A 17,034-nucleotide genomic window follows, 5' to 3' on the forward strand; every position below is an offset into this window, starting at 1 on the left:
ACGCTTTCGTTCACGCCACTTGGAAACGTTTAAAACGAGATCAGGAGTATTGTTTACGATCCTTTGAAACACCAGACTCTCTTGAGGCTCGAGTGCTCGTAGGGCAGAAAGGGTCATCGTGTATTTTACCACTCTCTAAGGGGTTACGAAAGGAACAGGGTCTGTTGGCACAGTTAACACTTAACCGAGGGTTGCTTCCCCGTTCTCCTATTACACACCTTTCAGAAGACAAATGAATATTTTCAAATTATACAATTAAACTTATTCAAGTCCGATTTATACCGTTGCCAAAGGGTTGTAAGAAAGTCGATGAAGCACAACCTACAATGATTCCAAACACTCAATGATTATTCTACAGCGACCGAAATTTATTGTCACGATTATAGCATCCAAGCAATAATTTCAAACGCTCGTAATCATATACAATAGTCTCCCTCGTAGTCTTCGTTTACATTGATTTTACGCTTTCAGTGAATCGATTGATTGCGCTTCATTCAGAATTGAATATTCTAATATTCTTGCCCTATAATATTGAGATGAAAATATGAAGACTCGGGAACATGTTCGATTAACTACAGGCATTATTCACATTTTTCGAATCGAAGTAACATTCTGCCATTATATTATCAATATTTAACAGTTACAGTGAAAGCTCGATAGCAATTTATTACTGACAAACAAGTATTCATCGCTCTAGCTGTGAAAATCGTAGTGCGAGAGATTAAATGAATGCAACACAACGCAATGGTATAAAAAATAACAAATAAATAACATAGAAATATCAGAACAACAACAAAATATTATTTGCTAACTGAAAAATTGTTTTTAATAGTAGAAAAATTGCATTTACCAGTCAAAAAATCTTGTATGCGACAATAGAATAAAAGTACGAAAAATGAATGCAATGTTTGAATATAGTCTACGAATAATTTTTCTTTAATGTTGAAAATGAATCGAGACAATCTGTTAGAAAATGCTAGTCCGCAAATAGGGCCAGTTGTTTACCATACCCAAGTTCTATTTGTATCCGTAAGGGCTGTAATAGGTACCGGTTACAATAGAATAATAACCATCAATGGCATATTATGTTGCACACGTGGCTCGGCATAACTATGAAGAGATCGAACCAGGCTTTTGTTCGCCCCAGCCATGAACAACGTCTAGGAACGTGTCGGGACAGGGTGTGGGCATAAACGTCTCAATAATGGCTTTATTATGCGCCCATTTTTCGGATATTTTTATGAAAATCTATGCTGCGGAAGATCGGACAATTGATTCGCCTATAATTCTCTTCGTCAGCCAGATTCACACATTTATACGACACGCAATAAATCTATATTTTATTCCGTAATCTGTTAAAATCGGCAACATTAGAATAAACAAAATTAAAATTATTTATTTATTCAGATATTTTTTGTATATACATATGTTCGATGTTCATTCAACCCATAATTTTGTCCATGTCAGGTTAATTTGTCAATGTTACGTATATCAATTTATTAATATTACAAGACATTAATTTGTTAATGTTGAAAAACATATTTCCTAGTAGCGAGTTTTGTCTAATAATCAATGTTCCATTTAAATAAATTTTACCCGCGCCAGCTGGGTCGCATCGAAAAAAGAATCTACTATTGAATAGTTTCACGGCTTACGCGCGGTAACTCGACAATTTCAATCACCATGTTTCCGTGGTCCGCTAGGTATGAGACGATCGTCGTTGCGAGAATAATCGGGAATCGATTCCGCGAAGAGTGCTGACCACGAGGCTGCCTTCTACGATTGCTTCGGAATTGTTTCAGATTGGCATTCGAGTGGCAAACACGTTTGCTTCTGTCGGAGCGGGTTTCGGGTTTCTGCTCGGAGGGGTAGTACCATTGGCAAGGGACAGAATGGAGGGGGTTATAATCTGTATTATCCCCCGACTATTAGTGTTGAGAGGATCGGGACCGTGCAGATTACACTTATTACAGAAGATACGTCGAGTAACATTACGCGTAACGCTTCGCTAACATTGTCGTCTCCCCTTTAATTAAAATCTCGGCTCAGGTAAGACGTGTACCGAAATCTTGCGGAACTTCCATCACCCCCCGGTTCTTTTTTTCGCCGCGAACGAACGTTGCTTCGGGAACAATTGTACGAGTGGTCTGGATTCGCTAATAATTAGCGAATCACAAGAAGTATTTCATATCGTCATGCAAAATAAACGGAAAAATATATACTCTCATAATTCTTTATTATATAAAATTGTTTCATAAAATTGGGTTATTACGTGAATCATTTCTCTTCTACACTACTTTTGACAAAATTACAAAATAAAGATTTCCGAAGAGGTTTTGTCACGATGAATGTATGATATCGTCAACCCCTAAAACATAATACATAAAACCGGCGAACAACATAACTGGAAAGTTCAGAACCCGTCCATTAATTAGCGAATCATGCTAATAAATGGTTTAGCCATTCACTCAGGCCAACCCCTTCAACTCCCCGGAGCGCAAAGCTCACTCATCATAATTGAAACAGATCAAAGGAGAGAAGTTGGAAGGTAAATCACCGAAGGAAGTCAAGGAATCAAGCTTGCAGATTTCACTCGAGAGAATCGCTAAATCGGCGGTAATAGCAGCCCTCGGCGGGGGGTGGGGCGGGGGAGGCGTGACTAGTGCTCGGACACCCTTCCTTCCGGCGGGCAACAACTGTTGGCCTATTAAACTAATTGACTGCGCAGTATGCCGGCACGGTTACGCGCCGAAAATCACTAGTGCACATGGACGTCTCCCATATGCAACGGCACCGCGCGTTCTTACCGATACACGTCCGACAACCCTAACAGAACGTCACGCGTCGTCGCCTCCAAACAACCGATACCCAAATCGGGACTCGTTATGCTAATGCCACCGGACGACGATCCGATTGCGGCCCCATTCCTCTCGACAGTTTTCGTTTAAAGAATCCACGTCGCTTTAAGGGTTGAGAGCATTGTACGACAGGTTGACGATTTATCTTTACCTAGTGAGAGCGAGTGTTCTTCACTCTCTATTTTCAATTTTTAGATATTATACCGTCTTTTGTTTTCACATCTCCGTGTCGCAATCTAATGTTTAACATCTTGACTACCACGCTAAAATTTCTTAAAATTGAAGTATTTGATTTAATGGAATGGAAAATGAAAAGTTAACTAGTACGACATCGATTACATCTTCGAGATGCTCGAGGATACGTGGGAATTCTAAAGAAATTTGGATAATATTATGGGCTACATTTGGGTGGCATTAATTTTCGACTACTTTTCAGAATAATTACTTCTTTGTAATGTATTCGAACAAACTGAATTTTACTAGGATAATTAGAATGTAAAAGAGATAAAATACTATCCACTACGATAAATTTTTACTTTGTAATTTCAGTTTCATTCGTTAAAAAGATCGTGCAGATTGAAGTGGTTTCAAATATTCAAAAGGAACAAAAAATATTATAATGTTTCATTGATTAAAATGGCATATCTTTTTTTATTTCTTTGGAACTTCTAATGAATTTCATGCGATGCTTGTTCAACCAATTCAGCGTTTTTAAGTAAAACAATTTTATACATCTGTAATACTGGTAAAAATATGAAGAGTCTACGATAGCAATTTATTTATTTGTCGTTTTTTTTTTCAGTATAATTGTTCTTGAATTGGCAGATTAAATTGTTCTTCGATACCAGTTTTCATTAAATTTCAATAAATCGTCATCAAACAAGTTTTATCGATTAAATCAAAATTCTTATTGATTATTATTCACGATCTGCGAAACGCAATATTTAAATTTTCGTAACAGGCTCATTGTCAGATAGAAAAGTTATTCTTTTTAACGGTTGTATTTTTAAATTATAATTCTGAAATTGATTGCATTTTGGAAGACGTTTTATATTTTACCGAATATTTTAGCAAGAATATTCAAACGATGTGAAAATAATTTTGATTCTATCTCTCAAGAAATCCTGTTTTCACTCGTCTGCGTGCGAAGAAGGGGGTGTGGAGATGGAACGTCAGCGCATTTTTCTAACATCAGAAACGATCCCTCCAACGAAACACCGTTTAACGAACCGCAAAGAGGCTGGTGCAGTTTATACCCCAGTTGGCCATTACGATTGCTGCTGCCCCTACATGTAATAAATATTGTTGCGGACCCCTGCCAATTATGCCAATGCGTGTTCTCCCTCTTGCTTCTACTATGCCGTCGAGAAAAAGAGAGAAACGAGGAGACAAGAGTGACGATATACGAACATAAGGTCGTGTCTCTGTTACACCCCTGGGCTCCTTTCCACCCTTGTGCAGTCGAGTACCCTGAAATCCGTAACTGCATTATTTTATTAATGTCCCGGATCGACAGTGACGTTCCGCTCTCTCCTCGACGATTCTGAAAAAACGATCTTTTGCTCTGGTTGCTTCAGACATGCTCGAATGACTCCATTATTTTTTCTCTAAATGCAATTCGATTTCGGAGGATACCGTGATTTGCATGCTACATATGAAACCCTCGTGCTACTCTTTTATAAGAAGCCATTCTTTGGGGGATGATTTCGCGTAGCAAAGCAAGAGGTGAATTAGAGCGTCGTAATTACGCTCGTGGTAACATTGTTTTCGAGTTTGTTAATTGTTACACATTTTTAGAAATATTGCCGTGTCATCATATATCGTGTTAAATAATCGCCTTCAATTATTTCGTGATTCTTTTTCGACTTTGACACATAAGCTTAACACTTGTTTTTGTTCCTTCATATAAGGAATTTAACACGCGAACGGCGACCTTCTTTGGCGAAAAAAGAATTGGTACGTCATTTCATTTATCAATTTATTTTTCAACGTATGCTTTCATTCATGTCATTATAAATTTTCTTCCTTTTTTCAAGAAAATGTAATAATCGAGAAAGTTCTAATTAGGTGATATACGTCGGGATTAACATGGCCAAGATTACATGGCCAATTATGGGAAGCGTGTGCGCCATGGATTATCACAAAACGATAAAGTTAAGGTGACTTTGCTTGGAGTTCGGTCGTACATATTGGTAAGCGGGATAGTAACCGCAAACTAGGCTCAGGACAAAGACGATGGAGCGGTTAAGCGTGCCTCCCGATGGTCTACCAATGGTGAAAGGATCGCTTTGATGAGGCCGCGTGTCGGGTATTAAAGCCAACTTCCTGAACCAGGGACACATGTGGCCGATTTCGGCGGAACACGATGCTTAGGGGTTGCGCGATACCTACCGAATACGCAGGGGTGGTAAACTCTAATCACGATGTTAAAGATAAGTTCGAGAGCGTCTGCCGGTACTCGCAACCCGTATATTCCAAATACTCAACTAGTCTTACGATAAAATAGCTGGTTCACTATACTAATTCTACCACAACACTTTGAGATCTCTGCGGTGAAAACAATGCTCAAGTATGCTTCAAAGAAGATATTTATTCTACAATATCATATTCTATAACAAAAGGTCTTCGTAATTTTAATCAACTTTAAAACAAAAATTGTGAAATATGTCAACGACACTTCTTTACATCTCTGTTCACTGAACAATTTGCCATCCCTTGTTGCAATCTTTATCGCACGAGATAAAAATTCTACTTGCATAGTAAAAACATTAACTGATCATAGAAAAAAACTAGATATTATGGTGTTTTATTTGGTAATAAATTTTTCATTAGAAAATGTCGATCTGTTGCTGAACATAAAATAGAATTTACACACTGCACAAATGAATTCGTTCGAAGAATTACATTCTGAAGTAATAAGAAATAAAGACTACCCGTTGTTAAATGTTTCCTTGAACATTACATTCAATGAAAATATTTCAATTAAAAATTTCCAATCTATCCAAACGCAATGATCGTCAAGATACAGCTTTGATTTCTCATTCTAGCCATATCGCCGTTGCAATTTGAAAGACAAGAATCAAAGTGACGACGTTGTCAAATTGATTTCTTAATTCGTAAAAAATTCGGAAAGGTCATTGAGCATCGACTTGCTTCGGGCATGTTATTAAAACGCCGGAACGTTTGCAGAAATCTATTTGCACAAGTCTATGCGATCGATAATTATTTATCGTCGTTAGCAATGGAAGCAGCACTCCGCCTCCCCGTGCGCTCACTCAAAAATTAATCTGAGAAAACGTTCCCGTCGAGGGCATTTTCTTGCGTGCACGTACCGGCAATGTCTCACAAACGACGGCGTATCTGTGTGTGCGTACCTCCAGCATGATCGTAATGTTCGGTAAGTACGTGTTTGTAGTTACCCCTGAGGCGAGCCACCCCCGAAAGCCAAGGGAGTCGAGGCTCCGCCTTCATACCCGTTATCGTCGCCATGGGGTTGGTTGTTACGCGGGTGGCATACTCGGGGGCGGTTCTTCGCAGGCCTCCTCTCTCTCTCCCAATCTCTCCTCTCCCGGACCGACGCCGGTCTCGCTTCCACCCTGCGATCGCATTACGTGGAGGGAGAAAGAGGTTTTTAGCAAAGTGTATATACTGAAACGTTGGCCGAATACGGACAGTCGGTCACTGCCACCCCTAACACGCTCCTTGATCTCGCCGCTTGTTGTTTCTTTTCTTCCCTTCGTTTGCACCCCGGTGAACAGTCCATCCAGTTCGGCAGTACTATCTGTCTCTCTTTCTCTCTGTCTCACTCTCGTCGATCGTTTAATCAAATCTCCTGCAGAAGATCCGCAGACCTCGGAGAGTAAGCTAGCTCCCGTCGACGGCGACGTTCTACCAGTGATTTTTAACGTGCCGGAATTTCGAACACCATCAGTGAACCAACGGGGGACGGTCCGTTGTCTCCGACATCTTGGCCACCAGGTATTTCGATAGTATGGAGCATAATTTCTATGACAGTGTGAACGCGCAGTGAGAAGTGCACGTGCTTTGATTATTGTGATTTCGGCGAGCTTCGTTGGTCGCTCATGGCGCTCATAGTTTATTGGTTCATGGGGGTCGTTGGTTCCAAAGGTGGTCCATAAGCTAAGCTTCTGGAGGATCAAGAAAATGGTTGTTTTAATATTGTAAGCGCTTAGGAAAGATGATATCATTTAAACGCTATATTTAATTGTTGCTCAATCTTTTAGAGTAAACTGGCATCTTTATAATCATTTTGATATAGGGTAGAAATAGCGTTTGGAAAAAATGATTAAACTCAGTGATGTTGGCGGTGTTGGTGGTGTTGGTGTTGGTGGTGGTAGTGGTGGTGGTGGTGGTGGTGGTGGTGGTGGCGGTGGCGGTGGTAGTTTGCATCTTGTAGAGCCACGATAATGAGAAAATAAAAATTGTGGACGTGTAGGAAAATTGTCACAAGTGAAATGTTGTTCATCGAATTCAGCTGCCGACTGTTAACATATATATATATATATTATAAATAATTTTATGTAGAAAAGATTTCATGTCTGAGAAAATTACAGTCGTGTCATGATATATTAATTATGAAATATTAATTAGACTGTAATATTTTATGCGCGAATAGGCGTGGAAATGATTGGCGACGTCATTGCGTCGTATTTAAGACGATCGTACGACATGACAGGGAAGGCTTGAAAAAAAATCGGTGTCGGCTGCTTAGCGAGACGATGATCGGTCGAGGGTGAACCGGTCCCGCGGGACACGAGGGTGCATTCGAGCCGTGGGGGAATGGTCGGAAGAACAGGCAAACACCATAAACTGTTTGTCCAGGGATTAGTCATGCATCGTTTTGGATTTAATTCGCGAAAGACCTTAAAAACAACAACCTGTTCCATTTAGGGGAATTAATAAGTGAGAGCCGCCTAAGGGCTCAGGTGATCCAGAGAAAAGTTTTCCTGTCGCGAGCAACAGCCCCTTTCCCCGGCAGGAGCAATTTCACGAGTTAGTAAAGTTCGTCGGGTTCGAGTAATTTTTCGGCTGGCTGGCCACGGACGGTCTTTTCTTCGAAGGAGAAGTTGGACCGACAGAGTAAACTCTTTGCACATACAAATCGCTAGAATTAATAATGCATCGAGCTTGCGATAAACCAGCCATTGTCTTTCGCTAAACTAATACATACTTTTCGCAAGGCAGATATTTTCAATAATCGATTTTCAAAAATGCAAGCTGTTCACTGTGGAATTTGTAGTAGATCAATTACTGAGACTCTTGATACGTCAGAAACTGATAAATAGAATAAGTTATCTGTCGATAAAAGTATTGCGGTTGTTTAAAACTGGTTATTTCGATTGACTCAATAGATTAAATGTTGATAAAAACTTTGTGTAATTGAGTAATCTATCAATACAGTTTGTAAAAGACAATTTACAGAGTAATTCTAGCAACTCTTGATATATCAAAAGCTATTAAATACCGTCAATTTCAAGACCGTCTCCTCGAACGCTTAATTCTCGTGTACCGCCATTTGATACGTGCAAACCAGGAATTACTCGCTTTAAATTTTTGATACGCATTCAGCTTCTCGCACTAAATTCTAGGATTTGGCCACATGTACTAAAAAATATTAATTTTCGAGTTAGAGTTTAATGAAGAACCGGGGATTGGAAGGATTTAACCTGGCACCTGAACGGCGGCGCATTGTGACTCCTTTACGCTTACAAGAGTTTACATTATTCTAAACCAGCTCTCAACCCCATTTGATCACATCAAACGATGCTCTGGGAATCTCTTGATAACATTATACAATATTATAACTACCACGTATTATGTTTTCAAAGACAATCGTCTGAGTTTTCAATTAAAGATTCTGGAAGATTAAGAAATTCATTTTCCATCTTAATAATGTGATCTGATGAGCTGAAACTGGATATAATTGAAACTGATAATTCGAACATGTCACAATAAAGATGAATTTAGAAGACGCGTAAAAAATAAGCGATCACTTGGTGATACACGATCGGTGATCACCGTGTTAGCTCGTTCGTCGACTGAATTTCATTTTGTGTATCAAAACGTATATTAATTAATTAATTTTACTGTTTTGTGTTAAACAATTCATTTACTTATATAAAGCAATTAAAATACAGTAAAATATTTTCAAATCGTTTAAATGTTTTTGTTATTTTGCATTACAACTAGTAATTTTCGTCATAAATGCTTGAAATTCGTAATCTAATTATCACGTAACAGAAAATTGTAATGAAATTCTTAAATAATAGAACGTTTTGGTATCAGAATATTAAAAAAAAAGAAATAAACATTTACACTGTAATCAACATGACAAAATTCTGGTGAATGGCAATTAGGTTCAAACCGAAGAAAATAGAATAAAATATCGGGTTCGAAAATATCCAGCAACGTTCCCCGACTTCAATTACCCTGCCCCGTATCCAATTATTAATTACCCTCGGAAAAAAATCTCGGCAAGAACGCGAGGTGCAAGGAAAATGCTATTTCAAAGAGAATGGAATCGACAAGTGGATGCAAAGAGGAATAAAGCATGAGCAAAAGGGCAAGGAGTACAGAAGTCGGGAATATAGAGTCGCTTCCGGTGACGGGGTTCGCAGCAATGACGAAACAGAGAGAAAGAAGAAAAGGGAAGCAATGAGGGAGTAAGAGAGTGAGAGAGGAGGAGAATGGGAGATTAAGAGACATAGAGAGAGAGAGAGAGAGAGAGAGAGAGAGAGAGAGAGAGAGAGAGAGAGAGAGAGAGAGTAGTTATAATGGAAACGTAGAGATTTAACAACGTTACAATGAACGAACAAGCGTTTCCCTGGACCCCCGAACTCCTACCCGCCTCCACGAATCAAGGATCGTAGATTGAATTGTAAAATAACCGAGAGGGGAACAATATACCTCGGTACAACATTGTGTTTGCATTTAAATAATCCGCGAGCCCGCGGGTACGCTTATCCAGCGACATCCCGCCTATCCTCCGCTGTATAGAACCTCCCTTGTCCGACTCTACATCGCATCCCCTTCTCTACCCCCGAAACAGAAAACGTTTTCGGGATGTTCTCCACACGGTAGTCTATATGTGTAACCGACTATGCTTAGCGTCATTTAAAATTTGATTTACCAATTTGTTTCAGCATACTTTTCTATAAAACTTCCTAGGCACGTTTAATTAAATATCTTCAAATATCTGCCTTCTAATGATCATTAAAACGGAGGTATCTCTGACGCTTCTAGCGTTTAAAAACGAAGATTTCGAAATCAACATTCGATGGAAACATTACATCTCTTTACAAACGTGGTTAGAACTTGTAAAATATCAGACTGTAAAATTAAATTATAAGATATGCTATTTCTATCGAAATAGATTTTATTTAGATTCGTTTATACGAATAAAACTGTAACGGTTAACAAACTAATAAATATCCAACATCATTTAAAAATATCCAGAAACAAATTCTTCCCCGCCTTATTTCCGCAATTTTACCAAAACCCACCCCACGACGATCTCGAATCGATCAATTAAGCGTATAAAAATTCCTTCAGTCATTATTTTAACAAACACGAAGAAACCACCCACCACTAAAAGAAACAATAACACCGTTCTTCATCGGAATCGTCCGACGATTCCGTGGAGCTAGCCGTGGCTCGGTGGCCGATGCCTTTGCTCAATTAGCTAATGCGTCCGGCGTAAGTAGACGAACAAACACCGAGAGCGCGACCATTAGTAACGTGCGCGGTCCGTTGATAGTTTGCACTAATTGTAAGTAGCGAGTAATTAATGCGGTTGGTTCTAGTCCAATCTGTCGAACCGCTGACCAGCGGGATACGGAAGAGGAGACACAGAGAAGAAGAGAGAGACAAACGATCGGTATCCGGGAAAGGACGGGCAACACAGAGGGGTGGGTGGGTGGACAGCGGGAGGGCGGACTGGGGTGGTAGGAAATGGTCGACGGAGGCTGTGGGGGGTTGCTCGAAGGAGGGGGTTGTTCCGGCTCGGGTACCGGCATTGTTTCACGGTGGATGAGAATTTAATTTGCGCGACGAAGAGGGCGCGAGGTCGGTGGAGGGGTGGCACGCGTGGGTGGAAGACAGAGCGAGATGAAGCAAGATAGAGAGAGATAGAGGAAAACGGAGAGAAGTGGAGGCAATGGGGAGGAGAGAGAGAGAGAGAGAGAGAGAGAGAGAGAGAGAGAGAGAAAGAGAAGAGAATGTGGGGAGAGAGAAGCAACCGGGGTAGGGGGTACGGATGAAGGTGGAAGGTGGTTGGATGGGTGCTGCCTTGTTTAAGCGTGGGCGGGGGGTGGGGGGGGGGTGTCAAATTGAATTACCCCCTGGTTCCGGGTCCCCGGGGACGTTTGCTGGAGCGCTGCCGGTCTCTCTGTGTTTCTACATCAGAGCCATGCTCGCTTGTAGATGAGTTTTATCTGCGTACACCGTTGTACGTGCACCCCTGTACGCGGCCCATCGTTATACAGAGAGTATACCTTCATGGAGGCGTTTTCAATTAAAATCAACACCGAGGGTTGCCTCGGCCCCTCCTTCCCTATCGTTCTCTCTTTCTGCCTCCGACAACCTACCTCTCGGCTCATTCTCTCTCGCTCTTTGTCCATCTGTATCTCCTTTTCCCTGCTCTTTCTCTCTCTCTCTCTCTCTCTCTCTCTCTCTCTCTCTCTCTCCTTTCCTCATCGTACCTGCGCAAAATCAGATCCGCTTCCGTTTTAACGTTTTTCCTCCCTGTTCCCCGTCCTACCCCCACCAACGTTTCCTTCTTCCTGCTTTTTATTTCGCCGTTCTACCACCGCGTCCCGCGACCCAGCCCTCTTCTGCGCCCCACCGCGCCCCTGCCGACCGACGTTCTCTCATGAAAAATTCACAAACTGAATGAAATCTTCGCCGCGCGTTAAACTAATGGAAGTAGTCTATAGACCGGTTGGCCCGCTGCTGCATTTATTGCTACTGCGTCTTCCATCAGGGCAGAGAGACGCCTCGGCGGCTCGGCTAAGAGGATGAGGAACCCGACGCGACCCGGTCTATCTTTCCAACAGCACTTTCTTACGGGGGTTGTCTACCTTCTTCGATGCTCCTGTCCTTTCACCCTCACCCCATCCACCACGAGGCTGCCTTTGCACGATCGCTGTCTTGAAAGAACTCTCACACGCTTTAGACTCGTCGCCCATGTTCTACCAAGTCGTCCGCTGTCGTCGGTTACTTTCTCAATAGGAAATACCGCAGAGTTCTTCGAGAGACGTTCCCTTTTACGTTTTTGCTAGATGCCAAGAATATCTATTCAATTCCGCTGCGGTGCGAAATGCGTGTTCTTTGTTTAATTGATTGCAAATGAAGGCAAATGATTGCAAGTTTGACAATCAACACATTGCACGCGGCTTATTCCTGACAATTTCACTGGAATATATTAATTATAAAGTTGGTCCAATTATTAGTATTTTATTTGGTATTATTTATGAGTACTCGTTTATGCACCTCTTTTGGAAATCGGCCGAAACCTGATTTTTAGATTCGCGAAACTCGAATCCAGAACTTTGCAAGAATCTCGAGATTTTGAATAAGTACAGCAAATTTGAAAGAATATGTAGGTATTTTCCAGTTATTTAAATCTGCCTATTCTTTCTATTTTGATCGTTTCAAAAATCGTAAACGCATCAAATCCACAATTTACTGATACGATCGCCAACAGGATTTATTATAGCATTCAACGCGCTCTATAATATAAAACGCAATGTATCTTTTGATACATGATTATTCATTTAATTAGTTATTTTCACGTAAGAATTATAAATTCTGTGGACTTTTAAATTCTGTCCACATTCTGTGCGCTATAATTCTCAATAACATATGTAAAGTTAATTTAATTTTTTCTGCGTATAATAAAAAATCGTTGCACATTTATATCGGCCGGTAGAAAACGTTTGAATGCTAAGGAATCTCTGTAACGGAACAGGTTACTGAAAAGTCATACTTTCCGGATTTTCTACGAGAGAAATGTGCTTACAATGACCGTTACGAACGAGTCCCTGCCTGGAAATTCGTAGAATCGTCCAACACGGACGATTATTTGTCCGTTGAAAAAAAGCAGCGAGAAGAAGCCGTCTGAACACGAAGCGGCGGATTCTTTTAATTCCTTGGTTCGTTAAAGAGACAGAATGCGACGACTGTGCCAAATGAAGGTTTAATCTCTGCAATGACTACTTTGAGTCCAATTAATTACCGATTTAGACGCCGGCAACCATTAAAATAGTTTTAAAGAGCAACTTAACGACACTCCAGAACCACGCGCGAGTGCCGATCACTATGATTCTCGGGACTCGATCCACCAGTGGATTGTAATAAACCCATCAAGAACGTGTCTGTCCAGGATAAAGACTCTCGTGTCGTTCCCACGTGTACTGATAATTTTTACAACTCTCCATAAAACAATTAAAATAAATTTTACAAATTGTGCCCATAAAAAATAAAACGGTAAAAAAGGAGAAATAATTTCACAGCATGATGAACTGAATGGTATTATCATCGGCCGGGGATAAGAGACCAGATATTATGAGTCATTCTTGATAGTTTAATTACCATAACCTTGACCGGACTGAGGATGTCTGTAAAAATAATGACATCGCGATTCTACTACCGGCTAGCGACAATTCCATGAGAATTTTCGTAATCGATAAAATGTAATAAACGTTATTATAACAGGAATAAGGATAGAATATTGTGTTCTTTTTTTTCCGTTACCCATCGCGGCAACGTTGCCAGAGAAAAGTCAAATTGAAATCCGATGTAATTTGGGAACTGTTCATTAGCGCGTGTTCGCGACAGCCCGGCACGATAATTTATTAAACGGCCAATAAAATGCGCCGGGAGAAACGGATAAAAAAAATTGATTGATTGATTGTTTGATTGTTTTTGCAGAATGGACGGGCCGACGGTATTATCGATGCCGCCGATAACCGCGCCCCAAAAATCAGCACAATCGCCGCAGCCGCAGTCGCATTCAAAATCCAATCAGGTATCGTATGTCCCTTCGCATCGTAGAACCCGATTTCATCGGTGTTCTATGTAAATAGATTTCGCTGTTCAAACCGCATCAATTTTTATTCGTCGATGTCAAACACGAACGGCAATCATGGATTTTTATAATCCGGACTTTGGTCCTGCGCCTAATCTATTATTCACTCGTGACGCGCCGAAACTCCTCGTTGCGTAATAACACTTCAGATTCGAAAATAAATTGTTTCAAATTACATTCGCGACGTTGCAGAAATTTCTTTCGCATTAAACGAATGCGAACCCATCATTTGAAATTTGAAATTGGAAGGTGAAATTTGACCGTGTGACATTGTCTCCTGCACTCGACAATGTTTGACTAGATTATGGTTCGATGTCTGAAACGATTAAAATCGTACGTAAAATCGTTAATCGGGAATTGAATAGGACAAAGAGCTCTTCAAACCGAATGAAGTGATCGATAATCACGGTGAAATGTTTATCGAATATCGACATGGTGAAGAGCCGCGTTGCGAATCTAAACCCATAGGAGTTGCAGGTGAGCACTGTGTCTCTCTACGGGATTCACATCGTCTCCCTTGTGATCGAGGGCCAGGAACGGCTCTGTTTGGCTCAGATTAGCAACACGTTGCTAAAACAATTCAGCTACAACGAGATCCACAACCGACGGGTTGCGTTGGGCATCACCTGTGTCCAATGCACCCCGGTGCAGCTCGAGATCCTCCGACGGGCCGGCGCCATGCCGACTTCGTCCAGAAGATGCGGCATGATTACGCGGAGGGAAGCCGAGCGTCTCTGCAAATCGTTCCTCGGCGACAACGCACCGCCTAGGTTGGTCGAACGTCTTTCAACATCTTCGTCGAAAATTTGAATGTTCTCCGTAAACGTCGTATAAATTTTCGGCTGAAACAAACCTTAAGTATTCTCTCCGTTTTCTCCGCTTTCACTTGACCTATTCATTTTTGTCACGAATTATCATAACGTAGACAGGGAGACGTTAATTAAACAAGTTGCAGCAATCGCAAATAAAACTCAAATTTTACTGAATTTTAGCAGAAATCTATAAAATCTGGAAACATCAAACGAGCTGCAACATTCACAAACAATGTTCAAATAAATCTTCAGCCGAAGACTAATTCATAGGAAGATTGTCTCTGTAGCACTTGATCTATTCAGTCTCCTCATAAATATGTGGAATCCTCGGTTCAATCGTAACGCACCCAAACGTAACTTCCTCAAACATGCCGCAACTTTTGCGAACAAAATTCAAGCTTTCCCCTTTTAAACGCAACAACCTGTTCGTTTGTAGGCTCCCCGAGGACTTTGCGTTCTCCGTGCACCACGAATGCGCCTACGGTTGCAGCGGCGCGTTCATTCCGTCACGGTACAACAGTTCCCGAGCGAAGTGCATCAAATGCGCCTACTGCGGACTGTTCTTCTCCCCGAACAAGTTCATCTTCCATTCGCACCAGAGGCATCCGTCGGACAAATGCGTGCAACCAGACGCGGCGAATTTCAACTCGTGGCGACGTCACATGAAGCTCTCCGGCAATCCTCCTGACGAGATCGTGCACGCGTGGGAGGACGTCAAGGCGATGTTTAACGGCGGGACCAGGAAACGATTGCTGAAGAATCCGGCGTCAAGGGAGTCGCCGATCCAGGCGAAAAAGCCGAGACTCTCTCCCACAGGGCAGATACCGGCTCTGGTACCGTCGCCGACGCATCCCAGGGTCCCACCGTTCCCGGAACTGCCTCTGCCGCTGTCCAGAAGCCTGGTCATGGACTACGTGTGGCACCAACATCAGCAAGCTGCTGCTGTCGCCGCTGCCAAGACGCCTGGCTTCCCGTTCCAGCCTTACGCGCTGCCTTGGCTCGCCAAGAGGGGCCCTGTTCTCTTTCCTGGTGAGTCCTACCGCATCATTCATTTCATGCGCTTCTTCATCTTCGTCGCAACTTATCGCATCTTATATCCTTACTCCAAACAAATTTCAACTCCAGAAACAGAACATTTCTTTTGATCTATTGTATTTCAAATATACCATTTCATTACAATTTCAATATACAATACAATACAATACAATACACCGGCCGAAAAACTTATAGCATAGGAAAAATTCGGATAAATGTTGGGTAATATCGAGTGACGATTACTCCGCAACAGATAGCCATCGAATTAATGTTTATCTTTGTCGCAGATCAAAGCTTGATATCTCTACGTTAAGATAGTGCTTCTCAGTTTCATGTTCGATGCACCTCACTCTAATTGTAACTCCAAAACGAAAGGCCATGTTTGTTATATTGAACATTGTCTGGTTCGATGAAATGTACGGATTGTGTAAAATGTTTCTCGAGGATGCTGCTCCGAGTGGAATTCAGTTCGATCCTTTCACTTTAACTTAAAGTATAATGAAACGTGACTGTGATTTTTGTTCGCGGTGTTGTAGTATTTTAAATAACCCTTGCATTTTTGGCACGTACTCCGCATTTAAACGATTATAGTGATAGAAACTATTGATATTTTCAAGATTTAATTTGAGAGAAAGATAATGATCTTACGAGAATTTTTCATAGAGCTTATTGTTGTTATTGCGTATACTTTTCATTTAACGTGTTCACAAAGAGTAGGAGGATAATTTTTGAATCACCCGGCTTCCGAGTTCCGAGCCCGGAGATCAACTACTTTATTTAATTATTGAGCAGAATAATCAGGGAAAATTGCGTGAAAATAAAGCGAAACCTGGCTCGATTTTAATAGCGTGCCCGTAGCGATCTCATATATCACGGGCACAGATTACATCGAAGCAGCGGAGCTCATTAGTATAATTACACGGAAAATGAGCGGCCGAAAATTACAATGAAAATTATTCATCGGGCCTCGAGCCAACGCGACGACAGGTCCGTGCACCGTGGTCTTTAATAATAATTATTAATATCCATTCCGGGGACCCCTAGTTTCTGCGCGTCGCCCAATGCGCTGATTTTATAACTATTTCAAATGTCTTCCCGGGGCTAGCATTAATCAATCGAAAATTATTTTAACTAATAACGGGAGAAATCTCGCTGCCGGACGGACACAGCCATTAATTTGCTGGAACCGCGTGCAAAAGCTATCCACGCCAATGGTAAACAC

General features: G+C 41.4%; 1 protein-coding gene across 1 annotated transcript in view; it reads left to right on the forward strand.

Moving 5' to 3' along the window:
* Positions 1-6,808: 6,808 nt before the first annotated feature.
* Positions 6,809-17,034, forward strand: part of Fuss (SKI family transcriptional corepressor fussel) — a 30,243-nt gene continuing 20,017 nt past the window's right edge. The window contains exons 1-4 of the mRNA XM_078180894.1: positions 6,809-6,836; positions 13,809-13,905; positions 14,434-14,735; positions 15,214-15,806. Of these exons, the coding sequence (XP_078037020.1) occupies positions 13,810-13,905; positions 14,434-14,735; positions 15,214-15,806 (991 nt within the window). The 5' untranslated portion in view covers positions 6,809-6,836; position 13,809. The remainder of the gene's footprint in view (positions 6,837-13,808; positions 13,906-14,433; positions 14,736-15,213; positions 15,807-17,034) is intronic.

This window comes from Augochlora pura, chromosome 5, assembly GCF_028453695.1.
Source record: "Augochlora pura isolate Apur16 chromosome 5, APUR_v2.2.1, whole genome shotgun sequence".
Lineage (NCBI taxonomy): Eukaryota > Metazoa > Arthropoda > Insecta > Hymenoptera > Halictidae > Augochlora > Augochlora pura.